This window comes from Eucyclogobius newberryi, unplaced genomic scaffold (genome assembly GCF_026437365.1).
Source record: "Eucyclogobius newberryi isolate DKJ021-1_F unplaced genomic scaffold, fEucNew1.0.hap1 SCAF_16, whole genome shotgun sequence".
NCBI lineage: Eukaryota > Metazoa > Chordata > Actinopteri > Gobiiformes > Gobiidae > Eucyclogobius > Eucyclogobius newberryi.
In genome coordinates this window covers 31,042,775-31,058,804 of record NW_027315790.1, presented here as the reverse complement: position 1 = coordinate 31,058,804, position 16,030 = coordinate 31,042,775, and the positions used below count along the sequence as shown (strand labels likewise).

The following is a 16,030-nucleotide window of genomic DNA, read 5'->3' as shown; positions in this document are numbered from 1 at the left end:
TTATTATTATATAGTTTTTTTTTCATTGCTCATTGCTTTATTTTTATGAGCAGTCTTTGTCTTGTTAAATCTTGACCCTCAAAAATATTTGTCTTGTCTCGATCTTGACACTCAGCGGCCTCTGTCTTGTCTCGATCTTGACACTCAGCGCTCTTTGTCTTGTCTTGATCTTGATCCTCAAAAATGTTGGTTCTGTCTCGATCTTGACACCAAGTCTCGATCTCGGGATCCGGTGGTCTCAGGTCTCCATTAGTGCGGTCCAGACTACTACACTAATACCTCAGTTATTCAGCTTCGGTCATTAGCAAAAGAAGGTTAAATTCAGCCAACTAGACCTTTTTTAAAACCGTGAATATAGAGTATTTGACCACTCATTCAAAAGGCTTCTTCAGCTCCGACGCAGCTCTGGAAAAGAACTGCCTTATTTCTGTCTGAAGGGAGGCGTTAACTACCCTGAATCCAACACACCCTGGCCGTTTACAGTAAGGAGTAGTATCCTTTATTTCACTGAGGTTCAGGTAAATACTGTAAGGTTAAGGTGCGTTACAAACACGTCTGGAAGCACATCCTGGCTTCCTGATTTCCCGACGATGGACGTGATCGACTTGCGTATCAACCAGTCAGAGAAACGCACGGCCTGTTTGCGCAGAAACAAAAAAAAAAAAAACGGCGGCTAAAACAGCACATATTTCTGCAGAATCAGCGAGCGAAGCACAAAACTCTGAAGGCAAGAGAAGCTATATATTTTTGCCCTGCTTGATCTTCCTGCCGCGTCGGGTAAATTAGCTATTTTTCCTCCATATCAAAAGATCAAACGAAAAGCTCGAGATCTAAGTGAATTCTACAGATCTTATCTTTGGTATAAAAAGGTTAAACGTGTCTTGTTTAAGGACGAACACTGGCAGTAACGAGCTAGAGGCAAGAACGTATCGATAAACTGTTTAAGCTGCATCCTAATATTATCTAACACACGGAAATAAATCCATGAATGAATAAATAAAAAGGTAAAAAAAAACACTCCACAAATTTAAAGAAAGTCTCGAGCTCCAAAATGACCCAAAGTAACATGTTATTGCAGGTCTTTTTACGGTATGAACACAACGGAACATTCTCGAACATCAACTTTTAAAAAAAAAACAGCAGGGTGAAGGTTGCCGGTTGTATTCTGTAAATATGGCTGTAGCAACCTTAACGAGGGGGAAATGGACACTTCGAGCAAGGCATTAGTCCCATTGGAGGAGTTTTTTCTCTTTCTCCAGCCCGCAAAAAAACAAAAAAACAACCCGAAGGAAATCAAACCATCAACCACGACAAGGACGAGGACATGATCCGACTCCAGTGCACATGCTGTCCACACGACACCACCGAAAACGACCAAAGCAAGAACAGAAAAGAGATAGAAAATGTAGAAATACCCTGCAATTACCAGTACAATTTTAGAAACACCAGCAACGTGATAATAATAATATAATGATATACCAATATTCAAGGTTTTACAATCTCATGAACCCAAAACATTACCATTTACAGACATGTATGTGCTTTTTTTTATAAAATACACACGGCAAAAAATTAGGTCTAGATTATACTATATTGTTTGAATTCAGAATGTTAATCTTAATCTGAGAAGTAGAAGTGGTTTGTTTTTTACTTATGAAGGGTTTATTTAACTTAAGTTTGAGACATATTTCAAGCCACAAAATTAAAATGAATTAATTTTTTTATTATTTATTATCAAGGGCGAGACACTGCAGGTGAAAAGAAACATATTTACATTTTGAGGTATCAATTTGAAACTTCTCTAGTAGTTTAATTGCACAAATGTGAGAAAAAAATATTCATATGCATTTTATGTGATAACATTTCCAACATTTTATATTTGGGACATATCAATCTGAAAAATGGTTTACATTTCTTGCTTCATTTGCTAGATCCAAAACAGGTATGGAGAAGGTTTTGAATATAGTATTTTATATAGGCGTAAACCTGAATTTAGAGGATTTTTTTGTAAAATTTCAAATTTTGCCACATTTTTTAGATAAAACATCAATGAGTCATTATATATTAAATATTATAATTAAATATGTCCCACAAAAATGAAAACTTAAACATCAAAATATAATTAGGTGGAGAATTTTGTTATTTCTAAGTAAAAACTGACATTTTCAGAGCGTAAACAAACCAAAATAGGCTCAAATTACGATCAAATAAAGTTCAGTTTTGGGAGAAAGCCTGTGGTGTTTCTGTAGGTCCATTCACCCAATACATTTAGTAAAACTTCTCAGCTTAACGTTCTGAAATAAAACAGTATAATTTACCTATTCATCATCGCTAGAGTCCTTTTTTGCAGCGCATTAATTATTCTAGTTGAAATAGTACATACCTAGTTAAGTTAGACAGATTGAAAAAGTGTCCCACGTGTACGAGTTAGAAGTCCTTTGATATGTTCAACACTAAACCGTTGGTCCTTTATAAAGTCTGTATATTACTGTACACTGATGTGCTCTCCGTCGCTAATCCAATCAAGTTTACGCCGTGTTTTTGGGTACATCTGTGAATCAAAGTGTAGCTCCGTCCCCTGAGTGTAAACTGAATCCCCCCCTGCCCCCACTACCACCGTTACCGTCGTCCACGGTAACAGCCCTTTGACTGTCCCGGAGCCTTTGGACCAGAACAAACGAGTCAGGATGAAATATAGGAGCTCGGGGCACGTGCTGGAGGACTCCCCCTGCTGGTGCACCGAGGAATGAAGCGCACGCTGACAACACTGTAGCTTGCTAAAATTTGCAGTGGAATTGGCGGCAGTGGTGGAGTTTGACAAAGTACAAAGGTAAAAGTACTTCATGTGTACGTTTTACAGCGGATGCGTTTTACTTCGTTACGTTTGAGAGATCTGTCATTTCTACTCCACTTCTGGATTTTCCTTATTGTTTAGATCCTGCTGAAACGATTGAGGGTTTTTTCTTCAGGGTGATCATGGTCCTGGCATCTGAACAAAAATGTGTGATTACAAATGTCAAGGAAAATTAAGAAATCAATGTGAGCCGCTTTTCGACAAATCCAATCAAACTTCAGTTCAATAATGATCAGGATTTTTGAGATTTCCTCTAAAAGTTCACGTTTCTGTCATATTTTTAGGTCTTGTATCTATAGTATTTGCTTAAATGAATAAATCCAGAACTTCTACCACTGGATAAAAGGCAAATGGACTTTAACACCAATTCAATAAGTCTCCAATACTTGAGACGGCGAATCCAAGAACATACTCAAATATGTTTTTGACGGCTTTTTTTGTTGACATTTTCAGTGAGATTACCATTACCGTTCAGACAGGATTTTGGGTCGGGCGGGTTTTTGGGCGGGTTCGGTGGGTTCGGGCGGGTTCGGGTGGGGTCGGGCGGGCTCGGGTGGGGTCGGTCGGGTATAGATTACTACGTCTGCTCCAGGTACCACAGGCTCCAGGACAGTCACAGTTTACCCACACGTTTCTCTTATAATGATTAATCTAAAGCAAGTCAGTCACAAGAAACTATATTATTCAAATAACTCCCTAAACATCTGGTCTGGATTTAGCTTAAAGTGCCTCTGACAGGTGAGAGTGCCCATTGAACTAAAATGCAGTCAAGATATTTTTAATTTCGCAAAACATTATAAACCTTTTTATCTTTTTATTATTTTACTTCCTGGTTGTAACTGATGACATTCACAAGAAAATTACCCAGAAATCACTCACGGGTATTGTAAATGATTTTTATTTGTATTTGTACATGTATGTATGTAAAAATACATGTGAATTAACATCTAAAGAGTCAAAAAAGTTGTTTATTTTGTGTAAATTTTGCATAAACTTTGTCCCTGGTGTGATGTCACTTCCTGTCATTTTCTACAGATTTTTTTCTCTTTTCTCCACAAATACCTGCTCGATTGGTGTAAAACTAACATTTATATTTACAACAGGTATACATACATCCAATCAGAATTAGAAAAACATAAAAACCTGTCATTGGCACTTTAAGCTTAATCTTTTGGCCTCACAAATGGTGTTGACACGCGACTAAATCTACAAAATCAGACTTCTTTTTGGACTTTGAGTCGGCCTGTGGACTGGGATAGGGCCGTTTCATTTAAACAACATCAACAGGAGCTTAAATCTTACCCCAGCAGCCATTTTGTTGTTCAAGCCAGTGTTTGGTTCTGGTCAAGTCCAGGTTTAGTCTCAGGTTTAGTCCCAATTTGAATGCAGTGAAGGTGCAAGTGTGAACTCACCCCAATCCTAGCTTCCATCACCTTAAATTTATATTTTTGGACACAATTGAATGTCTAAAACGATGACTTCCCCTATATTTATAACCCGTAGTTCCCGGTGACTGCCTCGCCTCCCTCTCCTCTCTCCTCACACTGGCGTCGTCTTCCTGTTGAGCGTATCCGAGTTGCTGTCGCGGTCCCGTTTGGCGGTGAGTCGGTCCAGCGTTCCCACGTTGCCCCGGTCGCGCTCCATGGTCGCCGTCGAGACCGGGGGCTGCTGCGTCGTCCCAGAGGCGGCGGTGGACGTGTTCAGCGGCGCCGCGTTCTGTGCCGCCGCCGTCGCCAGGTTGGACTTGGAATGGGAAGGCAGAGTCCCGCTGTTGATCGCCCCTCCGCCACCGCCACCGCCGCTTCCTCCGGTCGCCTCTTTGGGGAAGTAGTTGTGAAGTTGGTACAGCGTCGCCCTGTCAACCGTGCCGTAAAGCGGAGGCGCGCCCAACTTGGAGTCCCTGGACAAGGTGTACATCGAGATGTCGCCACCGCTGCCGCCGCCGGAGCCGTGGTGCGGGTTGGGCAGCGTCGCCACGGAAAACGGCGGCGCGGACGGCGGGAGGTTGAAGGATTTGGACGCTCCGATCGGCGAGTTCTCTTGGGAGTGCGGGGGGTCCGTGGAGCGGGAGCTGGAGCGGGAACGCCGCCTGAACCGGTAGCTGGGCAGGCGGAGCACGGCGTGGGTGGTGCTCTTGAAGAGGTCCGTGCGCGATCGGCAGCGCAGCTCCTTGTTCTTCTCGATGTAGATGTTGACGGCCAAGACGCCAACCATCTCGGCCAGGATGAAGGAGAGGCCGCCGAAGTAGAAGGACCAGCCGTACGAGTAGTGCCACTTCTTGTCCTCGTCCTTTTTGGGCGAGATGTCGCTCAGAGCGGCGGAGATGTACACGATCACGCCGATGATGTTGCTCAGACCTGGAATCAAAGTAAGAAATGCTTACGGAAACGGGATTAAATATGCGGATTGCAAATTCTAGGGATTTTGCCCAAAGAAATGCTGTGCAACAGGGCAAAACGTAATTCGGTACGTCTGCAAAATTGATCTGTATATTGCAAGTAATGCTGCGTCCATGAGGTCCATCGGGAAATCAGGAAAGTGTTTATCTCTGTTGAAAAATACACATGGTGCTCATCCCCTTTTCTCGCTGAGCTGTCCTGTCTAATAAAGTGTGCGGGCCCAGCCTCTTTGCTCTTGTTTCTTATCATATTGATTTTACATTTAGCATAAGAAGAGTGATATCTTCATTTGGTGCGTGCGTGTGTTTTTGTGAAAAAGTCTGACCTGCAGCCACAAACAGGATCCCTCCGCCCAGAATGATGTTCCTTTTGCTTTTGTAAAAGCCACTGGAGGCGACGCAGACTCCTCCCAGCAGCAGCAGGATGGCGCTGAGGATGGGGAAGATGCTGGACGCCCGCACCACTCCTGCACAAACGCAAAGCACGCGCACCGTGAGAACTCAGCCGAGCTTCTCTCGTTCAAAGTGGACCAGATTTCCGAGGCGTGACACTAGGAGAAGGTGCCACGTTTACGAGAGAAAGTGTTACCAAGACGTGACACTTTTGCCGAAGCACAAACATTAATGTACATTCTGCTGTGTGACAAAGATGGGCACAATTAGGATCAGTTTTGGAGATACAGTTTCAAGATTGAGACGGTTCAGACGTGTTCAGAGCAGAGGAAGTAGTGGTGAAGTTTGCACGCCAAACATCTGATCATCATCCTACCTCTGGAGTTATTGAATACTTGAAGATTGACAGATTTGTTCCGTTAAATCTTCGCAGGATCCGCCTCGAACCTCGGCAGACTCAAAACCGCTGACGAGGGAAACTGGAGGTGACTTTTGAACACCGACGATGCCGCGATGAGCGTTTGTACCGTCGGACGGAAAAGGATGAGTCATGTGCGCCGCCGAACAGACAGCGAGCCGTGGGTCTCACACACTCAACATCCAGTGGTTTGTCTCCACTCTCCAAACGTGGCCTGAACCAATCCATCTCCACAAAGAGGTTACACGGCCTTTCGAGCATCTGATGCTCAACGTTTGTCCACCTCAGTAACTTTGTACATATCTTGGACATTCAAATACTACTTTGTTTTGTAATATAGCACTCTACAAACGATCAGTTCAACAGATGTGGATTTCCCCCACAGATAAAACCAATGAATGAGAAAAACAGACTCTTGCAGCACATCTGGGAGTAGATTTCATCACAATTTAGACTCAGAACCATCAATAATGTCAAATATATCAGCAATTCATAGAGTAAAACAGTGTTCCAGCGACAGAAGAGCACTTCTGTCGCTGGAACACTGTCTTCTAGGCCTAAACTAAACTAAAACTTGTGAATTCAATTACTGTTTGAATACTAAAGACCTTATATAAACTTCAACTATTAAATGACTGCACATCAATAACTGTCCTGGAACATTTTTGTCCAATGTCCTGCCATTTTGAGCCAGAAACGTCCACACCGCACGTGTATGAAAGCACAGAAGCGCGCAGATTGCATAAAAGCGCATTAAAAGCCAATGATACTCGGGTGAAGAGCACGTGTTGACCTGCTCTCGCCACGTCCAGCTTTAGAAACACGCCTCTGTCAGGGATTTGTGCGTCTTTCACGTTCTGCTACCGTTTCAAAGCTCTCCACGCTGAAGGAGACCGGACCAGAGCGAGCGCGGAAATAGATGGATTTATGTAACACACCGAGGAACACGAAGCGGAGACAAAAACAAACTGCTTTGTATGTGTGGGTTGTTGTATCCTTGAGCAAGAAGCTTCTCTCTGGCTTGTGGAAGTGTGTCAGTGTGCTGGTGCTAGTCGAAGCCACGGTTTGTCAGTTTGCCCCAGGACATCTATGACTAAATCAGAATAAATAAACAATCAATAATAGTACAGTAAATATGTGGTCTGATTTTGGTCCGTCCTTCGCTGCTGCTGGAGCTGGAGAACGTGTCGTGGAATTTAACAAACCACAGAATGAAAAGTAATTCAAAACAATAATTGAACCTCTAAATAGATAACGTTGTATTTTCAAAAGATATTCACAAATCTGAAGCCGTGTTTCCACTTTGCTTTAGCGCTGATTGGGCCGGCTGTGGGGAAGTAGCTTCCAAAGGGAGGAGCCACAGAGACCCCTGGGGAATGGGCTTTTTCCCAGTCCAACCAAACTAAACTGAGACTAAACCAGGTCCAGAACCTGGAGATGCTGAGCACAGAATACAGAGCACATTCTGTGCTCATAAACTCGACGTGTGATCCATAAACGAGGGGAGGCAGCAGCAGAGCCACGGGAGGGAATGATCCTGAAGCCACACCCCCAGACTCCTGCGCTGACCCGCATTCATGTGCAGTCTATGTGCTGTCGTGACACATATTCATGTGCAATTACTGTCGGGATCACATGCAATGGTATTTATGTATTTATTTATTTGTCTATGGGAGTTTTTATTTATTTATAGGAGATCTTCTACTGAAAGTGTTTTTCAGACTTCCTATAAGTGATCTGTTCTTCTGTATCTACCTCTGTATCTACCTGCGTTGCACCAATGAAATTTCCCCATGTGGGACAATAAAGGAATATCTTATCTTATCTTATCTTATCTTAGTCCTGGTGCCAGAGATGCCCTGTGCAGACTGCGGCGCATCAGGTTTAGTCTTATGGGCTTGTCATAATTTAACCGGACTAAACCAATGCCAGGTCCAAGACAACAAGGACGGCATAAACCGTTTTGCACAGGACACGTGAGTGATCAGCAGAATGTTGCGAGGTCTGGAGGTCGCAAGGACAGATCCACGCTCTCTTTCACCCCCGCGAATGGAGTGTGCGTCCGAGGGCTTTTTCCCATTCTAAGAACCTAGTCAAGAACCTAGAGGCGCTGGCCACAGAATGCTCCGCCCAGTCAAAAATACTAATAAAAAATAATTTGAACAAATCCTACTTAAAATTTACAGGGACAGTCCATCCTCTCTGTCTGTCATCTAAGGCACAGGACTATGCTAATCGGACTGTATCTGTTATTCTAAAATGTGTCATTTATGTTATTTATGCAGTTTATTTTATTAAGATGATCTCATCCATATGGGGATCGTAATACCGCTCATGGGAATGTCTTGTTATGTTTTCAGTGCACTAGTTTTGAAGTCTATTTGTTACAATTTTGGCCATTCACAGAATGCATCACACCACGCCCACCTGCTGTGAGTTCCACGCCTTGTTTTCTCAGCAGATGCACCGATGCAAGATGATTATGCAGATGAACTCCTCAACGCTCCTGTTGACCCTGAGATCAGGGGCAAACTACGACCCTAAGTCTGAGTTGCTGTGATGGTTTTATGATTAAAAATAATAATTCAGCCACAATTCAGAATTTATAGTATAAAATGTTTTATGTTTGCGTGACTGCTGCTCCCGTAGAGCTCTGCCTCTCGACCATGCCATTAAAAGTTCCGCGCTGACCGAGGGGAACTCGTCTTACTTCTCTGTCAAGGTCCATTATAATGCTACTTATTACAAACGCTGCGGGTGATTTGATGAAACCGGCAGACTCAGCCCTGAGCACCTGGGCCTCAGACACATCCACAAATAGGAGCCGGAGCAGCAGAGAGTATCATGATCCGCCCACAGCCTTCTGCCTCTGAAGAAGCACCGAGACTCTGTTCAAGTCATGAGAGTGTCCTTGACCGAGCGCTGCGTGTTTCATCTCCTGATACGACAACAGAGGGATTCTAAAGTAAACCATGTGTCAAGATGTTCCACAGCTTGTTCTTCAAGTTAGGTTCTAGCAATACAAGATACAAAGTGTTCAACCTGGTTCATTGTTCTTTTCTGTGTGATTCCTGGGCCGGAACAGCACAAAGTCACAGACGATTCACTCGTGTCGACAGTCGTCACTCCGAACAAAGCAACATGAGATTCAACGTTAGCGGATCTTTCACTGTCAAAGGCTGCCTCGGCCAGAGAATGAAACTAGCCTCTGCTTTGCTACGGAAATATGAACATTAAGTCGTGTCGTGTTGGAGTAAAAAAAGTGTTGGCGGACTAAAGACATGCTGTCGATCGATTCGCCGAAGCTCGTGGACTGACGTCGTGAAACTGGCAAACCGCAAACGACGGGATCTGGTGCAAAAGCAACGAATTACACAGACGTGGAAACAGCGTGTGTGAAAAGTCAACTCAGAACTAACTGTTTTATCGAAATATAACTGTTAGTCGACTGAAAGACCATTGACAGATTAAACGACTAAACGCCGACGGTCTTAAACATCACGGTTAAAACTAACGATTATATTAGTAATCGACCGGTCAGCCATTGTTTTTATTGAACAGTGAGACCTTTAAAATACTCCATTAACTAAATAAAGGTTGAACTATAGCGACTGGAAGCTTCTAGATACAGACCATTTAGAAAAAAAAAGTGTTTTATTGATGAAAATAGGAAACGGTTTGTTCATTAGACTGAATAATACCGCTATCTTCTCATTTGTGTTTAACGATTAGCAAAATACGACTCTGATGATTATTTGTACAGCCAATAATTCACCGTTGCAGCTGTAGAAAACATCAGGACGTGAATGAAACCTGCTGGTGTTTTTGATTTGACTCAGTTACGTAAAGTTAAACGTGCGACACTCCACAATGAAAGGCAGAAGCGTTTATGTGTGTTATGTAAGCGTCTTCGGTGCGGCTGATGTCTTTGTAAAAACAGGCAGACGGCCAGGTTTTTCTGTGGTGAGCGAGTGCGGCCCACGCGGCAACGACCGAGTCCTCAGACGAGGCTCGTCCAATAAAGACGAGGCTGATTGTTATTGGACCAGGAAAACAGAGCAAATCCCCCCAGAAGTCACCGAAGCTCCGGTTTGATTCCGTCATCTGCGTTCACGTCGTGTACGGTGGTGTCTAATGAGTCGTTTTTTAATTTATAATTTTAAACGCTTACATTTCAACTATTCTGGACCAACTTCAGAGCAGCAGTGTTCGTTTTAGTTCTATAAATGTAATGTGTTTCAGTTCAAATGTCACAAGGACAACTTTAAATGTTCTTTTTTTTCATTTTTTTTTCCAATTTTTTTCCCTTAATTTTTTTTTTTGAATTCGTCTTCCTTTTTTCCATTTTCTCTTAGTTTTTTTCTTCAATTTTTCTTTTTTTTTTTTCTTCTTAAATTTTTGCTTTTGAGTGAGACAACCAAACAATACAGATAACCACATTAAAAAGACACATACAAAAAAAAAAAAAAAAACTAAACTAAAATTGAAAAAAGACAACGGGGAAAAAAAGCTACGTCAAATTTTTCAATTGTTTCAAGATGATTTAACTTGAAATGATGTGCTTAGTTGTTGTTTTCTTGTCCAAGTGCCAAATTTTTACCCTCATTGCCAAAAACATTGAAGCAATGCAATGCGAAACAAGTCAAACTATTTTAGAGCTGCAACGATTAATCACAATAATTGACTAATAGTGACCAATCGTTAAATATTAATAACTATAGTCATTATCTGTCTTGTACAGACTCACGTTATATCGAACCAAAATGCCAAAAACATCAATTAATACATAAGCAACTTGAGATTTTTTAACAATATTCTCTTTTTTTGAAGCCTTGAATCTGCATTTTGTCCCTTTATCTGTCAAAATATGGACAAATTCTCAAAGTAGAAAAATGATTAATCGTTAGTTGACTTCAACTACATAATCATCAGCTGCAGCCCTGATAAATAGAAGATAGATAGTAGTAGAATAAGTGCGATGTCTTTTCGGTCTATAAACCCCGTCGTTCTTGCAGTACGTGCTGTGTTGGCGACTCACGGAGCAGATACTCGGCCGCGTCCTGGTCGTAGTCCGCATCGTCCGGGAAATGGTTGATTTGTGAACAAACTCCTCGTTTCAGACCTGCAGAAACACAGAAGGAGTAAGAAACAAGGACGTCAAGTCATGTTTTATTTATTTAGTGTCCGTCACAAGAGTAAAACTATAAACTCTGTCGGCGCAGGGCTCGTAAAACCTAATGAAAACCTAAATGTAAAGATTTCATTACGTTTTATATTTAAATAAGAAAGATTTACTTCTTTATTGCTTCATTTTATTGACATATTAGAGATTTTGAAGATCTTACCGTATTTTCCGAACTAATTTTACATAGTTTGGGCTGGGTTGCGACTTATACTCCAGAGCGACTTATATGATATTATTCGTTATTTTCACACTGACAACCACAAGAGGGCGCTCTAGGCTCTAAGCGACGCAGAAGAAGAATCTGCACTTCCTCTTCCTCTGGAGTTTGTGGAGTTGTTTAGAAGTGACACAGAGGAAGAAGAATTCAATGGATTTAGTGATTTGGGGTAAAACTGATGCTTTGCTAAACTTGTTAGCATGTTCTTTATGCTATAGTTATCTGAATAACTGTTCATATGTTACGTTAACATACCAGACACTTACCACAGTTCTGTCTGTGCCTCATGTAGCTGAAGGTGTTAGCGTTAGCATACGTCATGTAGCTGAAGGTGTTAGCGTTAGCATACGTCATGTAGCTGAAGGTGTTAGCGTTAGCATACGTCATGTAGCTGAAGGTGTTAGCATTAGCATACGTCATGTAGCTGAAGGTGTTAGCGTTAGCATACGTCATGTAGCTGAAGGTGTTAGCGTTAGCATACGTCATGTAGCTGAAGGTGTTAGCGTTAGCATACGTACACCTATTCACCATGTTCTCTCATCTCTTATTATTTTAAACTGCATTTCAAGAGGAAATGTCTGTTCTTGGTCTTGGATTTTATCAAATTAATCTTCCCAAAAACGCTTATATATGTTTTTTCTTCTCTATTATGCATTTTTTGGCTGATGCGACTTATACTCCGGAGCGACTTATATTCCAGAAAATACGTTATTTACTATTTGAGCTCATTTGACTGAAAACTGACATAAAATGTAATCGTTTGCCTCCGTTTTTGTAGTTAAAACTAAGGTAAATCAGGCTTCAGAATTCGATCGCAGAAGGTCGTTTCCGGTGCAGAACAAAACAGGCAGACGATAAAAAAACAGACGGTAAAAAACTAAAAGCGACAGTCTGAAGCTGAGATTGAGCTGACATTTGCCGCTCACTCAAGATCCCGCATCGATCGCGAGCGCGTCGGTTTTAATGTTCCGCATCATTGATTCAGAAACAAACCCGAATTGCGTGTCACGGAACTAAAACGGCGCCGCTGTCTCGCTCTTTTGTCCTGATGCTAATCCTGACCCACTCGTGTTTGTGAAAGTGCCCAGACCACTCTCAGCATCAGACGCAGAGTCACACCAAAATAAAACATGTAAAACGAGGAAATGTGATTTGATGAGTCACGGATGAGTCAGTGGTGAAAGTCGCTCTGCAAAGCTCTGATTACAGGCGGGTTTGAATAAGATCAGAAATACATGTTCATATATCATAGACGATACTGTAATCCCATGATATTTCCATTCCCATAAAGAAAATGTGAATTGTACCGGTATTTTTGAATAAATGCACTAAATATACTACAGGTGTGTCCCAATAACTATGACAAAATATTCCTTTATAGAACATTTATAGTCACTAAATTGGTAAACATCTAAATTATCTATAAAAATCGAAAAGAATGTTAGGCTTAAACCGTAAACTAAGGGTAAAAGCAGCATTTATTAAACTTTTTTTTTTTTATTGACAAAAAACACACAAATCAATCAAAAGTTATGTATAAATAAAGATACAATAGCAATAACAACAACAACAATAGCAACGACAGAAAAAGAAAAAAGAAAAAAGGGTATTCATTTAAAAAAAAAAAAAAAGTTTAAAAAAAAAAGTTGAAATAAAAAAAACTTTTGGCTCATCCGGCTCACAGTCCCAGCGGAAAAATGTGGGGTTCACAACAAATATCGGAAAAAAATTGCGCTAGATTTGAGACTCCAAAAGTTGTTTGTGTGCGGCGTTCTCTGAAACAGCGCCCCCTTGACATCGCACGTGGTAAACTCCTTGTAAACTAAATGTTCCCACAAAAGAACATAAAGGTTTACGCTGTACGCTGTACATTTAGCCAAAGTTAAACCTCACTCATGTTTCATATCATAAATGAGTGGCTTTAGTATTCAGCCCATGTCATCTCTAAGTTTCCGGGCACATATTATAGGGACGGTGGGTTTGTTTGCAGAAGGGTTTTGTCACGTCACTTCAATCGACTTTCTCTCTTTGGACACAACCCTTGGGCTCAACACTCTTGGACTTGCGTGTCTCTGTTTACATATAAAGTCTGACATCGTCCAACTTGTTTGGGTCAAAGCGACACACAAACAGCAGAAAGAGGGTTTCTGTGTAAACCTCATGATGAGTTCAGGACACATCAGCGACAGAAACAGCCTCACACTTAATGATTTCAGTGGCTGCACTTCCTTTTCAATAAACGGCCCTCGATCGTTGTGTCTGACAATCGTCTCCGGGTTAAACCACTTTTCACTTTAGTTCAGTTTCCGACGGCCTGGAGCTGAACACACTGTGCACTTTGAGGTGTGACTCGTAACGGTGCTAATTATTCATCACTCTGAAACCCGGTGATAGGTTCATGTTGTTCTACTCGTGTTGTACTATGTGTTAGCGGGTCATATTGAGCAGCAGCATCATCAGGATCAGCGGCAGAAGCAGCGGAATCAGTCAAAGCATCAGCAGCAGCAGAAGCATAAGCAGCAGAAGCATAAGCAGCAGAAGCAGAAGCAGGAGCAGAAGCAGCAGAAGCATCAGCAGCAGAAGCAGAAGCAGGAGCAGAAGCAGCAGAAGCAGCGGAATCAGCCAAATCATCATCAGCATAAGCAGCAGAAGCATCAGCAGCAGAAGCATCAGCAGCGGCATCAGAAGCATCATCAGCAGGAGCAGAAGCAGCAGAAGCAGGAGCAGAGGCAGAAGTATCAGCAGCAGAAGCATCAGCAGCAGAAGCAGCAGCAGAAGCAGCATCATCATCAGCAGCAGAAGCATCAGCAGCAGGAGCATCAGAAGCATCAGCAGCAGAAGTAGAAGCATCAGCAGCAGAAGCAGCATCATCATCAGCACCAGAAGCATCAGCAGCAGAAGCAGCATCATCATCATCAGCACCAGAAGCATCAGCAGCAGAAGCAGCATCAACATCAGCACCAGAAGCATCAGCAGCAGGAGCATCAGCAGCAGAAGCATCAGCAGCAGAAGCAGCAGAAGCATCAGCAGCAGAAGCAGCAGAAGCATCAGCAGCAGAAGCAGCAGAAGCATCAGCAGCAGAAGCAGCAGCAGCAGCAGGAGCATCATCAGCAGCAGCAGCAGGAGCATCATCATCATCAGCAGCAGCAGCAGGAGCATCAGTGTGAGCCCAGAGGAGTAAGTCGACACCTCTCTCTGTGGGATGTGGTCAAACTGATCCAAACGACCTCCAAACACCAGAGAACGTTCGGTTTGGAGAGCTACTATATACTATACTATAAGACTATATTTCAAGTTACACACTATAAAGTAAATCAGACATACTTCATATTCTCCTCTGTTGTGCCTCTATTTAAGAAATTAGTTTGAGCTTTTGTTTAATGACACTGGAATTATAATGAAACAACTTGAGTTTTCACATTATATTCTGAGGGTTTTACAAATACATTTTTTAAAATCACATTATTTTTCACTTCCCTTAAACCTCCAGTTGTCTCTATTCTGGTATTTTAATGAATTTCCACACGTTTAAAGGGTCTGTATCCCCATAACATATATTTGCAGTCCCGTATGGAGGTGGAAGATATATCGAACAATTTGTATGATTTCAATTGTTGTTTTGGAGATATGCAAAATTATAGCATCAAGTGTATTGTCTATAATTAAAAGGATTAAAAAGGCTTCAACAAGAGACAGAAACATCGACTGCAATTTACCAAACAAGGGTATGAAGAGATCATTCTGGTTTTTGGGGTTTATTTTATGGTCCATTGGCGTTTTGTGCTCGACTTGACCCTCAAAAAGACATTTAAAGCCACAATTAGGCACATTCTTCCTGCACCGTGAGACGATCGTCCCTTTAAGAACCTCCTCATGAAGTAGACAAAGACTAAATCCCCGCTAAAAATCATGCGTAACCGGGGGCGACGACCAGACCCAAAGACCCTCGATCATCCCTTTACCTTCCAGACAGCAGATCCTCCACAGCCCCGAGTGGGTGAGGGCCCCGGGGTCCTTCTTGTCCTTGTTGGCGTTGGCGTCGTCCTGGCTGGAGTTGGCCGTGCTGTTGCAGATGAAGGCGCGGGCGTACAGCCAGTAGTCCGTCCCTATGGCGACGGTCATGAGGGCGAAGGCGGCGAACGCGCCCATCGTGGTCAGCAGCACCTGGATCCCGCGCTCGCACCAAACCAGGGCCGGGCGCGGCAGGAAGCTGAGGTCTGCAAACGGACACACCATACTATGTTTTAACGTTTATTCAACCAGGAGAGAAGCCACTGAGATCGAGAGCTCTTTTTCACGTTTACATATTACATTATACACTAAGAACATCCATCGTGTGAAGCCCCTGCACTACAGAAGACCCCCAGCACAGAAGACCCACAGCACAGAAGACCCCCAGCACAGAAGATCCCCAGCACAGAAGACCCCCAGCACAGAAGACCAGCACAGAAGACCTCCAGCACAGAAGACCCCCAGCACAGAAGACCAGCACAGAAGACCTCCACCACAGAAGACCCGCAGCACAGAAGATCCCCAGCACAGAAGACCCCCAGCACAGAAGACCC

At 42.7% G+C, this 16,030-nt stretch overlaps 1 protein-coding gene across 2 annotated transcripts in view; it reads right to left on the bottom strand.

Moving 5' to 3' along the window:
* Nucleotides 1-16,030, bottom strand: part of cacng8a (calcium channel, voltage-dependent, gamma subunit 8a) — a 31,460-nt gene that overhangs the window by 7,416 nt on the left and 8,014 nt on the right. The window contains exons 2-5 of one of the 2 annotated variants that reach the window (XM_072448254.1): nucleotides 15,428-15,682; nucleotides 11,102-11,185; nucleotides 5,579-5,719; nucleotides 4,352-5,211 (exon numbers count right to left, since the gene is read on the bottom strand). In XM_072448254.1, the coding sequence (XP_072304355.1) occupies nucleotides 4,394-5,211; nucleotides 5,579-5,719; nucleotides 11,102-11,185; nucleotides 15,428-15,682 (1,298 nt within the window). In that variant the 3' untranslated portion in view covers nucleotides 4,352-4,393. Of the gene's footprint in view, nucleotides 1-4,193; nucleotides 5,212-5,578; nucleotides 5,720-11,101; nucleotides 11,186-15,427; nucleotides 15,683-16,030 lie in introns of those variants that run through there. The other variant, XM_072448253.1, reaches the window with a different exon arrangement.